Below are 19,281 nucleotides of genomic sequence, written 5' to 3' on the forward strand. Positions count from 1 at the left end.
CAGCATGGCCTCACTCTGCTTCTTTTTTTTTCTGGACAGAGCTCTATCGGAAAAGATCGTCTCAGTTCTCCCAAGGATGAAGTGTCCCCACCAGCTGGAGCCCCACCAGATCCAGGGCATGGATTTTATTCACATATTCCCTGTTGTGCAGGTGAGGGCTTCTGTGTGGATTCTTGTGTCTGAATTAAGAGTTCCTGGAACACATCTGGCTCTCAGACAGCCCAGCCTGGATCTTGGGTTTAGTGCGTGCAGGATGGATTTGGTGCAGCATACTCGACAGGTATCCTGGCCATCATTCTTAGAAAGGTAGCTGCTATTCCATGTGCCATGGTCTCACACTGGCCTCTGCTACGATCTTTGAATGCTCCCATCAGATGCTGTTTTTCAAGTGTGTGTGTGTGTGTGTGTGTGTGTGTGTGTGTGTGTGTGTGTTGTCGGCGTGCATGTGTTGTCAGTGCACACATGTGTGGGGGCCTACAAGTGTGTGTAGGTGTCCTTGTGTATGTGCATACATGTGAGTGCATGCATATGAAAGTCAGAGGGCAGTGTTGGACTTTGATCATTTGGTGTCTGCTTGCCAAGTAGACTAGAGCAGCTGACTAAGACACGCCTTTTCCTCCCATTCTGGATCTGAGTCTATGAACGTAGATGCTCTCTTCGGGTGCTAGGGGAGTCACAGTAGAAAATGGCTGTCTGTTAGGAGGTTCCCTCATTAGCTTTGACAGCGGGGACTCTTGAACAGGTTTTCTGAGGGGCTCCTGGGATACAGCCTTCTTTCCCCTCTCTGCCGGATCGCACTCTCTGTGACCCAAAGAACATCTCCTCACATGGAATAGTAACAGACACGAAAGGTCAGAACCAGCATCCAGTGAGCCATCTACAAGGAGGTAGAGATGAACTAAGATGAATGCTGCATGTTTAGTTTGGTTTTTCATTGTTATTTGGTTGGGTTTTTATTTTTTGGGACAGGATTTCTCTGTGTATCTCTGGCTGTCCTGAAACTCACTCTGTAGACCTGACTGGCCTCAGACTCCCAGAGATCTGCCTGCCTCTGCCTCCAGAGTGCTGGGATTAACAGCATGTGCCGCCACACCTGGCTACATGGTTAGTTCTTGTGTTCTCATCTTCAATGTGACACAACCTAGAACCACACTGGGAGGGGGTCGTACTGGGTTGTGTAGGTCAGCTTGGCCTGTGGGTGTGTCTGTGATCGCCGTAAGGGATGTGGGAAGACCCCGCCTGGAGTGAGCACCATTCCTGGTTTGATCTGTAAGAGTAGCGAAAGTTAGCTGAGGCTAGGCCTGCATGCATCCTTTCTCTCTGGCCTGGGCTGGGCTTGGCCTGTAACTGTGGGATGAAATAAATGTTTCCTCCTCTGCTTTGCTTTATGTTGGGATTTTTTAGCACAACAGAAAGGAAACTAGGGCCGACACCACGTGACCCAGAGCCTTGGTTCTTGGTGGGAACAGAGGAGGCTCCAATACAGCCTGATTCTCTCCCTTCCTGCCCTCTCATGATTTCAGGTGGGGTCCACTGGGGTGGCTGGTACTCAGTGAAATAAGCAGAAGAGGTGCTAATTAACAACACAAGAATGTTCTTCCTGGGGTGTGCACAGCACAGGAACATGTCTCATGGTATATGTGCTGTGTAGCGTGTTATTTTCATGAAGCTAACCTATTTTGGGCACCTGCTTCCTAAGCATGCCCTTTACATGTGCTGGCTGTAGAACATGCAGAATTTGAGCCATTGAAATGACTGTAGGTAAAGCACTGTGAAACCCTGGAGGCCTAAGTGTGATTCCCAGAGCTCACATAAAGATGGACGAGGAGAAGTGACCCCACAAGGTTGTTCTCCCACCTCCACGTCTGAGCTGTGGCATATGTGTGTGCACCCTGCCTGCATACATGTAGTTAAAAAATAAACTATAGAACTTACCGATTCCTACAGGAGTGCCCTGCTATGGGCCATATATCTCGGTGTCTAGGCAACTTGACCTGGTCAAGTATGCCGTGAGTTGGTAAACCCCACTGTCCCCAAATGGCTTTGAAGATGTAGGAGTGCTCTTTGAGGAGGGACTGTCAACACTGACAAGTGGTTCTCTCTTCCAGTGTGCTCTTGAATGATGGAAAGAATGAATGAAGAGCAGGAACAAGTAGAGGCTCAGTGCTTGCACTGTCCACAGGGTGTGTGTGTGTGTGTGTGTGTGTGTGTATTTTAACCCCGGGAGTTTTTGAACCCCAGCCTCATGGGACTGGGAACCATAATAGTCCATCTGGCGAATTTTTTTCTGCCTGAAGTCATGTTAATGTCTGTGGCCCTTGCTGCAGCCAGAAACTATGTAGAAGTCCATAGTATGTGCTCCCACTGACTGCACAGGGCAAGGAAGCTTCTTTTGCAGGGGTGTCTGAGTGCAGACTCACAGTTGAGAATGAGAGTCGTAGAAGGCACAGTCTAGGCTTGAAGCCATTGAAGAGAACTCTTAGAAATTGTGATAGGCATGCTGAAGTGTAGCTCTTCACAGTTGATGGCTTCTGGGGACAGGGGTGGGAAGGACTCGGTTTTCTTTAAGGGACTGGTACCTGGGAGTTTGACCACACCCAGTGAGTATATGGGCAACACAAATTAGACTTAGCACTTTTTTCTTCTTTTGTTTTGGGGGAGGTCACAAGGGTGGGGGATATTCCTGGGAAGATTGGGAAGTAAATGTGATTGGGGTGCATTATGTGAAATTTTCAATTAGTCAATAAAAAACGCTGTGTTAATAATAGCAATAACAATAATAAAACCATCTGTTCAGTCAGTCACCTGATGTGGCAGCCTCCCGGGTGTGACTCCCAGCTCCAGGTCTTTGTAGCTGTAGCAAAGGAATGTAGTGTCTCCACAAGATGCTATAAACTCAGATGTTCCATTCAATGATCCCAGTGCCTCAGGCTCTGTCCCAGTACATAATCTTCTACCACCCAAGGATTTCTCTCATCTAACGGAAGGAAGAGGGGTTGCACCAAGAATTCTCAGTTGTACTCCTTTTTACCTCATGGCAAGCAAACAGAAAAAAAAAAATAGTGGCATTAAGATTGGCCCCTGAAGCTGGGCTGTGGCCGCACATACTTTAATCGCAGTACTCAGGGAGCAGAGGCAGGAGAATCTCTGTGAGTTCAGCTGTTGTGAGCTTCCAGGGTTCACTAATAAAGCGAGTTGCTTTATTCATGTTGTAGGGCTTTGCTCTAGAATATCTTTCCTGGGGCTGGGCAGATGGCCCAGCTCTTAAGAGCATTCATTGCTCTTCCAGAGGAGCAGAGTCCAGTTTCCAGCGCAGGTCACCAGTTCCCAGCACACGTGTCCAGTTCTCAGCCAGTGTCTCCCGGTAGCGGAGATCCTGCGCTCTCTTTGGGCTTCCGCAGGCTCCCTCTCCCCTGTGCGCACATACACTTGGAAATAGAATAAAGTAAATCTTTAAAAACAAAAGACTATTGAGCGGTTGGGGAAATGTCTCAGCAGTTAGGAGCACTGGCTGTTCCCCCAGAGGATCCAGTCAATTCCCAGCACCCGCATGGCAGCCAACAGCCATCTGCAACTGTGGGTGCAGGGGAGTCTGGTTTATCTAGGCAGTGCGTGCACATGGTGTACATACATGCATGTGGGCAAAACACCCATACGTGTAAAATACAAGTAAATAAACTGAGAGAGAGAGAGAGAGAGAGAGAGAGAGAGAGAGAGAGAGAGAGAGAGAGAGAGAGAACATCAAGGAACTGAGAGTGGGGATGGAGTTTGGTTGGTAGAGTTCTTACTTAGCACAAATAAGCCCTGGCTTCCATCCCTAGAAAGGCATAAGCATTGTGGTACTACATGCCTGTCGTCCCAGCACTTGGGGTCATCCTCAACTACATAGAGAGTCTGAGGTCAGCCTGGGCTGTGTGAGACCCTGTCTCAAGAAAAAAAGAATGTCGAGAAACATGCCCTTCCCACCGGGCCTGTCTGGTGATGTGGCTGTAGATTTCAAACCCTCCACAGTTACTCCGGCTGATGACACAAGGTCACCAGGGCTTAGCTTCTCAGATGCCCAGTGCTTTGTTCCTCCAGTGGAGCAGTGTGTGCTTGTCATTTCTCCCCACCGGGTCAGGTCAGTCATGCCAGTGTGAGTTCCACTGCGGTAGGAGCCTGTTCCTGTCATCTCACACTTTTCTTCCCCAGTGGCTGGTGAAGCGAGCTATCGAAACAAAGGAAGAAATGGGTGACTACATCCGCTCCTATTCCATCTCCCAGTTCCAGAAGACCTACAGCCTCCCAGAGGTCAGTACCTGCGCACTTTCTTCTCATCTATTACATGTCTTCAGTCCTAATTTCTTTCTTTCCTTCTTTCCTTTTGATTTATCTTATTTGTAGTGTGTGTGCTTACATGAGTACAAGTGCCTGAGGAACTAAAGAAGTCATGTTCCTGGATCTAGAGTTCTAGGAAGTTGTGAACCACGTGACACACACCCTAGGAAGCTGATCCGTGTCCCCTGACAGTAGTGAGAGTTCGTAACCACTGAGCCATAGCTCCAGCTTGCTAGGGTTTTCCCTTCTAATCTTTAATTTTACACATGTATAAAGTATCTTGATCCTGTCTACTTCCAGCTCCTTCCAGCCCACCCTGGACAGACTCTAACACCAGCCCTTACCACGCCCTCCTCCCTTACTTTCTGTTACCCACCTGGTTAGTTAGTGCTGCTTGTCTGCCAGGATATTGACTGCTCTTGTGCAGGTGTTCACAGATGCAGTGACCTGGTGGGTGCAGCAGCTGCGTGACATATTCTGCAGCTCTCCTCCACATCCTCCAGCTCTTGCATTCTTTCTGCATCCTCTCCTGCGCCGTGCAGCAGTTGACATACATGTTTCCCTTAGGGCTGAATATGCAGCAAGCATGTATTTTTTAGCAATTTGGCCAGTCAGAATTCTCGGTATTAACTGCCCACTGCAGAAGTAGCATCCCTGACCAAGCTTGTGTGTGTTCTTCCCTCCTTGCTGGTGTGAGTGTGCCCTGAGAGTGCTGGGGTCTGGTGTGGGTAGGTTCTCCTGCACCCCACCCTCCACTTGGCACCCTGGAACAGCCTTGTGCTTCATTAGAACTGCCATCCAGAGATGGCATTGAGGATAAATCTCTACAGCTCTGTTGTTCTCAAGTTTAGTATTTGACTCAGAACTTTTACTAAATTGCAAAAGCTTGCATGTATTATACACATGGTCGTGTTCATGTACATGTGTAGAGACCGCAGATTGACATCAGGTACTTCCCTCAGTCACTCCCTACCTCTCTTTTTTTCTCTCTTATTTTTGAGGCAGGTCTCCCCTGAACCTAGAGGTTATAGACTCATCTACACTGACTGATCCTCCCAGTGCCATGCTTATAAATAGAGCCACTTTGCTTTTTATGTGGGTGCTGGGGTGTAGCCAGTTCAGGGCTCTATGACTCTGGGGCGAGTGCTTTACTGCCTGAACCACCTCCTTGGCCCACAATTCTGTTTTTGAAAAAAGCTTTTTAGGAGACTGCTTGTGTAGCACATTTTCTGTAGGCACAGTTTATGGTGCTTGCGGCAGTGAGATCACTAAGCACCGTCAAATGCTCCAGCACATCGCTGTCTTCCATCTTCATCCCGACCACTGCTCCATCCTGTAGGCGCTGATGCTGTTCTTTTGCAGATGGAAGAACTGAGGCTTAGAGTTTAGGTTCTTGCTGGAACGTTCAGTGCTTTTAAGGACTGGGCTTGCGGGTGTTTGTCTGAGTCACTGCGCTCCATGGCCTCTCTCTTTTACTTACTGTAAGGCTCTGTGGGTGTTATTTGCAGAGGCCCTAGCTTTTTCCCAGAGGAGATATATTCCCATGTATAAGAAAATTGAGAGCTGGGGAGATAGCTCCTTGGAAGCAGGAGGTACTGAATTTAATTCCTGAATAGACATTTTAAAAGGTAAATAATGGCCCTGGGAATGTCGAGGCAGGCGGGTCCCTAGGGCTTCCAGGCTACCCAGCTTAGGTTACTTGGTCATCTTAGGACAGTGAGAGACTCTCTCCAAACAGAGGGTGGACAGCACCTAAGGAAGCACCTTTGGCTTCTTCTCCCCTCCCTCCCCACCATGCATGCACCTATGCTCCTGCTCATGCATGGACACACACAGACATAGACACACACTATGAAAAGTGATTCTGTACTAATTCATGCCCTGCAGTGATAGGCAGTTGTTTGATAAGGGAGATTTGTGTGTCCAGAGCTGGTTGAATGCCTGTGCTCTCTCTTGCAGGATGATGACTTCGTAAAGAGAAAAGACAAGGCCATCAAGACCGTTGTTGACCTCTCAGTAAGTCCCCTTGCCCGTGTGCCTCTGCCCCAGCACTGCATGGCCTCCAAATATCCCCTGTAGAAGTCACACGTCACTCAGGAGCTGACAGCTAAGGATGTGCGTTAGTGTCCCTGCCGGCTTTACACACTCACACCGGGACACAGGCACCCACTGGCATGCTCCAAGTCTTTAGTTCCAGTTTTAAGGGAGAACAGCTGGAGTGCACAGCCCCCTTCTTACACCAGTGGCAGAAGTAACAACAGCTCTAGAGGACAGACGATGAACTGGAGGTGGTGAATGGACCTCCATGCCCCACCCCTTCCCACGATGGCTTTGGGAAGACAAAGTCGCTTTGAGCTTACGCAGGAAAGTCACCATATGTGGTACATTTTGATCCCTGGAGTCTTACACATGACCCACTTCCAGTGGGGGTGGGAGCTGTGTGAAGATGCTCCGAGCCAGAGTGGGAGACTAAAGCCTCAGCCTCGAGGTGGAGTGAATAGAGCCTCTATGCCCGGTGCACAAGTCTGTCTTCTAGAAGCAGCGTCCAGTGCACTGCGCATCTGATTTGTAGGGTCATTGTGTCGTAGCACGTCCAGCATTCTCTCGATCTCATTTGTAGAGATTCGACCGTGGGTCAGAGGATGAGCGTGGGTGTTAGTTCCCACCTCTCACCTTGTTTAAGGCAGGGTATTTTTGTTGGTTTTTGGCTGTTTACAACATGCCCCAAGAGTTTCTGGCGATTCTCCTGTTGCCACTCTCTATCTCTCTGTAGAAGAGCTAAGAATAAACATTTTCAAATTAAGCTGGGTGGTAGTGGCACAACCTTTAATCCCAGAGGCAGAGGCAGGTAGAGCTCAGGGATGTCAAGGCCAGCCTGGTCTTCAAAGTGAATTCCAGGACAGCCGGTGCTATTACACAAAAATCCAGTCTCAAAAAAACAATAATAATAATTCATCCAGCTTAAATATCAAATGTGTGTTTGGTGAAGATGACAGAGGGTTGTGTTGTAAATTTAGAAGCTGAGTTTGTGTGGCTTCTTCAGCTTTGTGAACTTACTAGGGAATCTTTTCAGAAAAACAATTCTGGACTTAAACCTACGTTGCCCCAGAATGATGGCACTGAAAAGAACACGTCACGTTTTGTTTTTAAGTCAGGGTTTTACCGTGGACACCTTGGTTTCCTTGACATTGAGGTGGTCTTCCTGCTTCAACTTTTCAAGTGCCAGGATTACAGATGTGCACCACCATACCCAACTTAGTTACAGTTTGGTACAGACTCATAGAGCCTGGAGGTAGCACCTGTTCTGGATCCATGAGAGGAAGGTATGGTCCGTGGGAGAGCTCTGCTCATGGAGAAGATGGACATGGGATGAGGTTAGGGCTGTGTCTGGAAAAGCATGTACAAATGAGTACCGTCTGCCTGCCTGCCTGTCTGTCTGTCTGTCTGTCTCAGCACTCCATCACTTAGTATCCAGGGGCTTTGATTTGTTTGTGTGTCTCAGCATCTCTGTCACTTAGTATCCAGGGACTTTGATCTGTTTGTCTGTCTGTCCATCTGTCTTAGCGTCTATGTCGCTTTAGTATCCAGAGGCTTTGAGCTGTCTGTCTTTCTGTCTCAGCATCTCCATCACTTAGTATCTAGGGGATTTGATTTGTTTGCTGTTTCAATGTGAAAAAGTAGAAGTAGAGTGGTCGTAAGTGAGTTACAGCTGTTTGCTTGAGGGATAGTTTGTGAGCACCTGTGGTGCCCTGGAGGCTGGGAAATGGTTTACCCACAGCTCCTACACTGTGTCTGTCAGAGATGCTGTGATGGTCAGCTTGACCCAATCTAGAATCGCCTAGGAAGACAATCTCGATGGAGGTTTGTCTAGAACGGGTTGGCCTATGGGGAAGCTGTCTTCATTGTTAATTGCTGTGGGAAGACCCAGCCCCCTGTGAGCAACGCCATTCTGTAGATGGGTTTCTGGACTATGGAAGCATGGAGAAATCGATCTGAGGACCAGCAAGCAAGTGAGGAGCAGCATGCATTTCTCTCTGACAGTGGATGTGGTGTGGCCAGCTGTTCCACACCTGCCTTGACTTCCCTGCTGTAACCTAGAATTATGAGCTATAACTCCTCCCTCGCCTAAGCGCTTTTTGTCAGCGTATTCTATCCCAGCAACAGGAAGGACACTGGAACAGTTGTTAGGGCTGTGGGAATGAGTGATTTAAGGTCAGCGGAGGCAGCTTCCCTCGAGCTGGGTGTGTTGTGACCCACTGGAGCCTTTGAATGTAGAACCCAGGATTGGTTGTGGTGCTTTATGTCTCTGGATTCCAATGAAGAAGTTGTCCCTGGCAATTGCAAGGGCAGCGCTCACAGGTTTGACATTCAGTGGTGATCTCCCTGCCCTGCCATTTCAGATGTGAGCCTAGGGGTGTCTCTGTGACAGATGGAAGCAGCTGTAACCATCCCTGCGAGGAAAGCTGCCATCTGATACACAGGCATTCTTTGTTTCAAGGGTCACCTTAATTTTTCTTACCTGTCCTTATCACTTGCCAAGGCAAAATTTCAGAGCCTGCAAGGAGAGATATCAGAGTGAGGGGGAGAAGTACCTGAAGAGTCCCATTCGGTATCATTTTGTCTCTATCTCTTAATGCCTTGTTAGCCACGGGCAGGTTGTTTAAACTCAGGACCAGTGAGATGGCTCTGTGATAAGGACACTAAGCTAACCACCCGAACTTGAGTCCCATACCCTGAATCCGTGGTGGAAGGAGAGAACTGACCCCCACGGTTTGTCCTCTGACCTCTTCATGTGCACCATGGCACATGTATGTTCCCTCCCCAGCCATGCACACAAGATAAATAGTGTAATAAAAGTGTAGACTCTGCAGGTTTGTCTCTAACAGAAAACTAGAACGGTGGGCAGAGCTAGGGAGAAGCCAGTGCTGGCCTGGCAGGTGTTTATAGCAAATCAGTCTGGCAGGAGAGATGACTCAATGGGAAGTGCTCTCTAGAGCCCACATGGAAGGACAGGTGTGGTGACATGAGCTTGACATCCAGTTGGCAGAGGCAAGGACAGGAGGACCCTGGCACTGCTGGAAGACAGCCTTGCTGTGCATTTTGGTAAAAGTGCGAGACCCTGTCTCATACAACCCCCCACCAGTTGTCTTTGACCTCCACCTCCAGGCTGTGGCATGTGCCTGCATCTGGGTGATCCAGGCATTTGCACACATGCTAAATAAACAAACAAATAAAATGTCATTTAAAACAACAACCAAACAAGGTAGGAAGCAACAGAGGGGAACTCCCAGGACTGCCCTGGAGCCTCCACAGTCATGTGCACCCCAAACACAAATGTACAGAAAGAAAAAAGAGTAAAGTTGATTCTGTATAAACTTTAAAAAATGTTTTGCTTTCTTTATGGTATATGTATATATGTGTGGGTACCCATGTGCAGTGGGGTGCTCCTTCCACCATGTGGGTCCCAGCGACTAGACCACAGTCTTAAGGCTCAGCGGTAATGACTTTTACCCCCTGAACGCCGTGGCTGGCTCTGTGAAACTTTTTAAAAATGAACATAGTCATATGTCAGACAGTATTGTTTGTTGCTGTCAGACTCGGATTGACACAATCATGTTAACAGTGAATGAGACACAGGCATATCCTATAAAATTTAGTTCACCTCACTCTGTAGCTGGGAACCTGTCTGAGGCCTGTTGAAGGGAACTGCCTCTCTTGCCGTCACAGAGGCCATTAGTGGCAGAGACGGGAGAAGATGCCTTCCTCTCGGAAGATGGATTTAGCAGTAGCTCTTTACAGTAGGCATGTACACTAAGTCTTGTGAGAAGATCAGCTGGGGAGGCGGCCTGGGGGCGCTCGAGTGACTAGCACGTGCCAGTTAATAGAAAAGCCTTGAGATTAGAAGCCCTAATACCTGGGGGCTAGTGCTGTCCTAGACTAATGCTGTACTAATCCTAACGTTATTGTAGGCTAATTCTGTCTTAGGCTAATGCCAACCCAGGCCCAATGCTAACCCAGGTTAATGTTATCCTAATGGTGTCCTGGAGAATCTATCCAAGGCCCAATACTATCCTAGAATCTTAAACAAATTATTTCACTTATGGGTTTGTTTTGTTCTGTTTTTTCACTGAGATAGGATCTCGTGTTCCCCCACCCCGAACTGCCCTTGGCATCACTATGTAACTGAGGATGACACTGAACATCTTTATTATTATTATTATTATTATTATTATTATTATTGATTTTTATTGAGTTCTACATTTTTCCCTGCTCCCTTTCCTGCCTCTCCCTCTCCCCTTCAACCCTCCCCCAAGGTCCCCAAGCTCCCAATTTACTCAGGAAATCTTGTTTTTTTTCTACTTCCCATGTAGATTAGATCTATGTTAGTCTTTCTTAGTGTCCTCATTGTTGTCTAAGTTCTCTGGGATTGTGTAGACTGGTTTTCTTTGCTTTATGTCTAAAAACCACCTATGAGTGAGTACATGTGATAATTGTCTTTCTGGGTGTGGGTTACCTCACTCAAAATAATGTTTTCTAGCTCCATCCATTTTCCTGCAAAATTCAAGATGTCATTATTTTTTCTGCTGTGTAGTACTCCATTGTGTAAATGTACCACATTTTCCTTATCCATTCTTCAGTTGAGAGGCATTTAGGTTGTTTCCAGGTTCTGGCTATGACAAACAAAGCTGCTATGAACACAGTTGAGCACATGTCCTTGTGGCATGATTGAGCATCCTTTTGGTATATACCCAATAGTGATATTGCTGGGTCTTGACGAAGGTTGTTACCTAATTTTCTGAGAAATTGCCACCTTGACATCCAAAGGGGTTGTACAAGCTTGCACTCCCACCAGCAATGCAGGAGTGTTCCCCTTACCCCATAACCTCTCCAGCATAAGTTATTATTGGTGTTTTTGATCTTGGCCATTCTTTACAGGTGTAAGATGGAATCTCAGAGTTGTTTTGATTTGCATTTCTCTGATGGCTAAGGATGTTGAACATTTCCTTAAGTGTCTTTCAACCATTTTAAATTCCTCTGTTGAGAGTTCTCTGTTTAGGTCTGTACTTCATTTTTTTTTATTGGATTATGTGTTCTTTTGGTGACCAATTTCTTGAGTTCTTTATATATTTTGGAGATCAGACCTCAATCTGATGTGAGGTTAGGCTGTCGTTTTTTCTTGTTGACCATGTTCTTTGCTTTACAGAAGCTTTTTAGTTTCAGAAAATTAATTGTTTCTCTCAGTGTCTGTGCTGCTGGGGTTATATTCAGGAAGTGGTCTCCTGTGCCAATGCGTTCAAGTGTACTTCCCACTTTTCCCTCTATAAGGTTCAACACTGAACTTCTGATTCACTTCCTCAGTTATAGGCGTGTGCTACCGCAGCCCATTCATGAAGTTCTGAGGGTAGAACTCAGGGCCTCACGAATGCCAGGCAGGCACTCTAGCAACAGAGCTGCATCTCCGGTCCCTGCTTCTTTAGTATTAAATTGAAAATAATACTGCATACTCTGCCTCTGCCTCCTAGTGGTGTCAAAGGTGAGATGCATGTGAAGCCATCAGCCTTCTATCACTTTACAGAGCAAGCTGTCCCTTGGCTCTGGGTTTGCCTGTGCTATTGTTTTGAAGTCTTTTCTTTAGCGGAATCCAATTTCCTGTCTTGAGTCATTGGCTCTCTCAATGGTAACTGAGGAGAATAGCAGTTAAGCTTAATTATGCAGTGCTATTATAACAGGAGAATTTGGTAGAAATTAAATTATATCCAGTCACTGTGTCGGGTTCGTTCTGGTTTTCATTTCTGTATAAGTCTGGTTGGTGTTATTTATAGTTTGATATTTGTGTGGACACTGGGGCAAACTAGGGGGTATTTGTGGCAGAACCTTATGAGAACAGCCCTCAAGCATCAGGCTGGATATTTTCTGCAAAAACTGAGATGGGTCAGTGATGGCTTAGTGGGTAACGGGTCTTGCTGCCAAACCTGAGTTCCAGCCCTATAGGGAGAACCGACTCCCTCAAGTTAACCTCTGACCTTTACATGCGCAAGCATGAGCACACACAGTGAATAAAAGTTGAGGTTATGTGTGTGTGACAGACACTCAGAACTTTTCATAAAGAAACATAAACTGAAGCCCGGTAAGCTAGATTATCTCAAGGGAACAGTTCTAACTGGAGTAAAGTGCTAATTTAAAAGGGCTGTCCAAGTGCTGATCTTGGGGTTGGCTAGGGACAGTCATGTACTGGCGCAGTGTCCACCCGTCCACATACAGAGCCCCAGGTAATTTTCCTGAATGACTGCTGGCCGCCATCTCAGCAGTCAGGAAGGACATTTATTGGCGTAAAATGACAAATCAGGCCAGCAGGAGGAGGAGACTAGTGGTTATTGAACATGTTCTGTTCACGTTCACACATGTTGTCATGTTCACACACATGCGCACACATCGTCCCACAATCTTGTTCAAGATAGATGCCGTATAGATATATATGCACATGTACGTATACGAGCACATTCAGCCAGAAGGTATGCCATATAAAATAGCTCTCTAGTTACCATACTGTGTGTTTATAACTAAGACAGCTCGAGCCAGGCATGTACCTGTAGTCCCACTGCTCTGGAGGCCGGAGCAAGAGAATTTCTTAAGACAGGGAGTTTGAAGCCAGCCTTGGTCATAAAAGGGGGGAAATTTAAAAAAAAAAAAAACTCTAGTAATTTTTAAAGTCAGCAAAAAATTACAGGGCATTTTAGTCTTCTTCAGCTTTTAGTTAGTTAAGTTTAACAACACCTTTGTTTACAGGTGTAGTCCACTAGCGGGTTTGTCCCTGTGACAAAATCCCTGAACAGAAAGAAACTTTGACATAAAAGGGTTTATTTTGGTTTACAGTTGCAAAGAGATGGAGTCCATCATGGTGGGGAAGTCACGGCAGCCCGGAAGCAGATCAGTCCCATTTCATCCACACACAAAGCAGAGAGAGAACAGGAAGTAGGGTTACGCTCAGATGCACCCCATCACATACTTCTTCCATCAAGGCTGTGCCTCCTGAAGGTCCCATAATCTTCCCAAACAGCTCAGCTGGGCCCGAGTGTTCAAACCCTCATGCTTGTCGGGAACAGTTTACATTCAAACCACAACAACCATTTTACATTTTCAGTGCTAGATCCTGAAGGAATTGAAGTCTCCTTCACTGTAGAGACCTTTAGGACGTTTGGTGTGTACACAGGTCTGATAGCGTTCTGGTTTGTGGCTGGCACTCTGGAAGGTCAGCCATTCAGTGCCTGTTCCCGTGGAAAGCCGTGTTGAGAAGTACAGAGGAGACATAAGCCCTTTATTTCACAACAAGGCAGCATGATAAAGACGCTGTTCTTTTTTATTCTTACTTTCTGTGCATTGGTGTTTTACCGCATGCATGTCTGTGTGAGGGTGTCAGATCCCCTGGAACTGGAGTTACAGTTATAAACTGCCATGTGGGTGCTGGGAATTGAACTCAGATCCTCTAGAAGAGCAGCCAGTGCTCTTAACTGCTGAGCCATCACTTCAGCCCTAAGATATTGCTCTTCTAAAGTCATCCAGAAATTTAGTATAATTGTAAAAAAACAAAGAGTTTGCATAAGGATCTTAACAGGCTGGTGCTAGAATAAGAATAGGCAGGAATTTGGATAAAACAAAATGGTGGAGGCAGGAAGCAAGATCATCAAACAAGAAGACTGAAAAGGCCAGCAGGTCCAGTTATTCCAGGGTCTGAAGGGGCACTACCTGAAAGAACATGGGAGAGAAAGGGAAAGAAGACCAAGCAAGCAAAACAGGATTCTGTTCTCAATTTGTCAAGGTCTTCCTTTATTGAAGCAAGCTTTAGTCTTAAATACTCCTCAGTGAGGAACTTGGGCAGGGGGACCTGGGGAAGGGATTCATTCGGCAGCTGGGCAGCAAAGCGGGGCAGTTGCACGGTCAGTGGCTAGAACACCTGCTGTTAGTGATAAGCAGCAAGCAATGAAGACACTCTGTGGTGCTTTCCGGAGCTTGAGTCTTCAAGGTTAGCATGGAATGTTTTGGTTAACTTTAAGTTTTGTGTCTCAAAGTTTTTACTTCAAGGCCCTGTGAGAAAGGAGAAGCCTGAAATGACTCCTGACATAAATGCGTTCTGTGGAGTCCAGTGCCTGTGTGTGTGCCGGGGGGCAGGAGGACTCCATAGTTCAGAAGTCTAGACTTTCCAATGAATAGTCCTGGGATCCTTTGTTTTCTATTCAAAATAATATGGCTTCCTTCCTTTTACTGCACAAAAAAAATTTTAAGGTTAAACATAAGCTGTAATATGAATTTACTTGGCGACATTAACAGAATGAGGTGTTTTGTTTCTGTGTTTGCTTGTTTTGTTGTTCCTTGCTTAAGAAGTAAGCTGCATGCTGTAGTTTCCTTTTCTGTTGTCACAATAAAGCATCTTAGCGGAAGGCGAGAGGGAGTTAGTTTATTTTAGTTTATTTGAGGGCGCCACTCCAGGTTGCAGTCCATCATTACAGAGGTCAAGGCAGGACCTTAAAAGCCACAGACACAGCCAGACCACAGATTGAGATCATGTGCCCTTGGTCCTCAGCAGCCTTTTCTGCTCATGCAATGGTGCTCAGCTGGACTGAGGTTTTAAAGAACATTCCTCATGGCCGTGACCACAGGCCGACCTGATCTAGACAGTTCTTTATGAGAGTCTCTTCTCAGGTGACTCTAGATTGTGTGGCATTGGCAATTAAAACTAACAGTCACAGTATAAAGTATGGAATTAAGGAAACACTGCTAAAATGACCTGAGCTTGGTCCCTCCACTCCCAAGTGCAAAAGCCAGATGTGGCAGGCAGTACGTGAGTCTGTAACTGCGTTCTGCAGCTGGAGGCGGGAGGATCAGAAGTTCCAGGCCATCCTCAGCTACAAAAGGAAGGAAGGAGAGAGAGAAAGAAAAGAAGAACACAAATAGTGCAAAGGCTGGTCTCGCCAGAGAACTTCCGCCCTGGCAGGGGAGGCTTGTGGTCGGCTCGCAGGGGTGGAGGCAGCCCCAGCTTAGCTTCCTAAGCTTTCCTAAGCGTTGTGCTCTAGTTCCCTTTCTGTTGCTGTTATAAAGACAGCCTGACCAAAAAATAAAAAAAAAAAGAAAGAAATTAGGAGAGAAAGGGTTTCTTTGGCTTGAACTTCCAGGTTATGGTCCATTATTGTGGGGCAGTCAAGGCAGGAACTGAAGGCAGGCAGTCACGGCACAGTCAGGACCAGAGAGGATGCATGCTTGGCCTGCTTTCTCTCTCTTATGCAGTCTAAGGATCCACCCAGGGAATGGTGATGCCCACCTTGAGGCTCAGTCTACCCACATGGATTAAAGCAAGCCAGACAGTCCCCCAGACAGGCTCGCAGGCCAGCCTGACCTAGAGTCTCTGTGTCTGTGGCCCCTGATGTGAGCCAACCATTCTGTATTAAAGGTCTACTTCCCGAGTGACTGGAGGCACCAGCCACAGTCCTGGGGAGCCTCTCACGCTCCATGCCTTTCTTGTCTCCTCAGGACACCTACAAGCCCCGTCGCAAGTACAGACGGCAGCAGGGAGCGGAGGAGCTGCTGGACGAGGAGTCCCGAGTCCACTCCACGCTTTTGGAGTACGGCAGGTATGGAGAGGGTGCTGTTCCACACCTATTTCATGACACTATTTCCGAGTCAGGCTGGGGCCGGAGTTGTCACATAGTCAGAAGTACTTGCCTTGCAGCAGGAGGAACTGAGTCTAGTCCCCAGAACCACTTGTTACCCCACTGCTGAGGAGGTAGAGACAGGAAGATCCTGGGGCTCCCTGGCCAGACAGCCTGAACTAAGACTACTGGGTGAGCTCCAAGCCAATGGGAGACCCTGCCTTGAAAACCAGGGTGGACCATGTCCTGAGGAGCAAGGTTGTTCTCTAGCTTCTCCTTCCCTGGACTAACAAACAAAGCAAACATAAAGGCCTTCTGAGTTTCTGTGCCCGCTCACTGGTTCTCTCCATCCCTGGGACACCTTTGCTTTCTTAACAAAGTCTCTCCATTTCAGGAAGGGAGGAGGGACGGAGAGAGGAAAGGAAGGAGTATCGGACTAAAGGAGGAAGAAAGAGAGGGAGGGAGGAAGGGAAAGCCAGCAAGCTACGAATTCCTTTCTTCTCAGTTAAAATTGGACAGCTGCTGCTGAAATGGTGAGGCATGCTGATAGTCTGAGCACTCGGGAGGCCGAGGCAGGCAGGTCTCAGTGAGGCCAGCCTGATCTACAGAGTGGGTTTCAGACTAGCCGAGGCTATGTAGTGAGACCCTGTATACACACACACACACACACACACACACACACACACACACACACACACACACACACACACAGAGCTAGCTGCTGCCTGATTGAGTTTACGGTTTGCAGCTATGACTTTCAGGTTGAAGTTTGTGTTCTGGCCTCCTTGGGGAATTGGTGGTGCTGAGAGCAGGACTCGCATGCGTTTCCTGGCCCTGCCTTTAAACAGTCCACAGAGCACCTGCAGCGGTCCCCTTGGGCCCTACAGAAATTCTCTTGGTTTGGGGCAAAGATTGCTCTGACTAGAAAAATGAAAACTTTAATAATAAGTTTTATTACGTCTTAAAATTATTTTGTTCTTAAGAAAGGGTTTTACTTTTACACCCTCACTTTTAAAAACACGCAAGAACAGGACTTTGCTCAACACTGGATATTAACCTTCCCTTATGACCTACGTTCTCTACCCAGGGTGACCAATCCCTTGATGTGAGTATGTGCCCTGTGCTTCCTGCCTGTGTGTGGCAGAGTGTGCCTACCTTGTTGTGTGGCTGACACTAACTCTTTCTCACGGGCATCTCCCTGAGTGTCTCATGGCCCCCTCCTCTGGGAAACAGTGGTAAACAAGAGGAAATGAGACTTACTGTTCCAGCTTTTCGAAGGAAGGCTGTGCTTATTGTTACTGTTATTATGGGGGGCAGGGGACAGCTTACAGGAGTCAGCTCTCGCCTTCCACCTCTATGTGGACTCTAGGAATTGAACTCAGGTCTTCAGGCTTGCATGACAAGCGCCTTCCACCTCTATGTGGACTCCAGGAATTGAACTCGGGTCTTCAGGCTTGCATGACAAGCGCCTTTACCCACTGAGCCGTCTCGCCTGCCTCTCATGCTGTGCTGTTTGGTTTTGTTTATTTGCTTGTTTTGAGGTGATAGTCTGAGGTCGAGTCTCTTTCCTTCCCACAGTTGAAACTCGTGTGTTTCAAAAGCCACTGAGTTCTCTCTGGTCCCAGTCCTGTGTGGTGCCCATCCTCCCAACTCATCATTTGCTGCTGAGAATTGAATGTGTTTTTCAGTTCAGGGACCATTCAGACCGGGGACATAATTTTGAGAGGGGGCAGGAACTGTACAAAATTAAACTACACGGCCCCTTGTTAAAAATGATTAGTTAAATCCTGGAGAGATGGCTCGTTAGGTAAAGCGCTCGCTTTACCGTCGTGAGGACTACACTTCAGCCCCCAGGACCACAGTAAAGAGCTGCACATGGGAGTAAAGAGCTGCACATGGGAGTAAAGAGCTGCACATGGGAGTAAAGAGCTGCACATGGGAGTAAAGAGCTGCACATGGGAGTAAAGAGCTGCACATGGGAGTAAAGAGCTGCACATGGTAGTAAAGAGCTGCACATGGGAGTAAAGAGCTGCACATGGGAGTAAAGAGCTGCACATGGTAATAAAGAGCTGCACATGGTAATAAAGAGCTGCACATGGGAGTAAAGAGCTGCACATGGGAGTAAAGAGCTGCACATGGGAGTAAAGAGCTGCACATGGGAGTAAAGAGCTGCACATGGGAGTAAAGAGCTGCACATGGTAATAAAGAGCTGCACATGGGAGTAAAGAGCTGCACATGGGAGTAAAGAGCTGCACATGGGAGTAAAGAGCTGCACATGGGAGTAAAGAGCTGCACATGGGAGTAAAGAGCTGCACATGGGAGTAAAGAGCTGCACATGGGAGTAAAGAGCTGCACATGGGAGTAAAGAGCTGCACATGGGAGTAAAGAGCTGCACATGGGAGTAAAGAGCTGCACATGGTAATAAAGAGCTGCACATGGGAGTAAAGAGCTGCACATGGGAGTAAAGAGCTGCACATGGGAGTAAAGAGCTGCACATGGTAGTAAAGAGCTGCACATGGGAGTAAAGAGCTGCACATGGGAGTAAAGAGCTGCACATGGGAGTAAAGAGCTGCACATGGGAGTAAAGAGCTGCACATGGTAGTAAAGAGCTGCACATGGGAGTAAAGAGCTGCACATGGTAATAAAGAGCTGCACATGGGAGTAAAGAGCTGCACATGGGAGTAAAGAGCTGCACATGGGAGTAAAGAGCTGCACATGGTAGTAAAGAGCTGCACATGGGAGTAAAGAGCTGCACATGGGAGTAAAGAGCTGCACATGGGAGTAAAGAGCTGCACATGGGAGTAAAGAGCTGCACATGGGAGTAAAGAGCTGCACATGGGAGTAAAGAGCTGCACATGGGAGTAAAGAGCTGCACATGGGAGTAAAGAGCTGCACATGGGAGTAAAGAGCTGCACATGGGAGTAAAGAGCTGCACATGGGAGTAAAGAGCTGCACATGGGAGTAAAGAGCTGCACATGGGAGTAAAGAGCTGCACATGGGAGTAAAGAGCTGCACATGGGAGTAAAGAGCTGCACATGGGAGTAAAGAGCTGCACATGGGAGTAAAGAGCTGCACATGGTAGTAAAGAGCTGCACATGGGAGTAAAGAGCTGCACATGGGAGTAAAGAGCTGCACATGGGAGTAAAGAGCTGCACATGGGAGTAAAGAGCTGCACATGGGAGTAAAGAGCTGCACATGGGAGTAAAGAGCTGCACATGGGAGTAAAGAGCTGCACATGGGAGTAAAGAGCTGCACATGGGAGTAAAGAGCTGCACATGGGAGTAAAGAGCTGCACATGGGAGTAAAGAGCTGCACATGGGAG

General features: G+C 47.3%; 1 protein-coding gene across 3 annotated transcripts in view; it reads left to right on the forward strand.

Annotated features, from left to right (window-relative positions):
• The window catches only part of Ccdc93 (CCC complex scaffolding subunit CCDC93), a 78,440-nt gene that overhangs the window by 9,317 nt on the left and 49,842 nt on the right, over window positions 1-19,281 (forward strand). For 2 of the 3 annotated variants that reach the window (XM_075987756.1, XM_075987757.1), the window contains exons 4-7: window positions 40-151; window positions 4,192-4,290; window positions 6,277-6,333; window positions 15,841-15,941. In XM_075987756.1, coding sequence (XP_075843871.1) covers window positions 40-151; window positions 4,192-4,290; window positions 6,277-6,333; window positions 15,841-15,941 — 369 coding nt within the window. Of the gene's footprint in view, window positions 1-39; window positions 152-4,191; window positions 4,291-6,276; window positions 6,334-15,840; window positions 15,942-17,046; window positions 17,065-19,281 lie in introns of all 3 variants that reach the window. The other variant, XM_075987755.1, reaches the window with a different exon arrangement.

This window comes from Microtus pennsylvanicus, chromosome 10, assembly GCF_037038515.1.
Source record: "Microtus pennsylvanicus isolate mMicPen1 chromosome 10, mMicPen1.hap1, whole genome shotgun sequence".
Lineage (NCBI taxonomy): Eukaryota > Metazoa > Chordata > Mammalia > Rodentia > Cricetidae > Microtus > Microtus pennsylvanicus.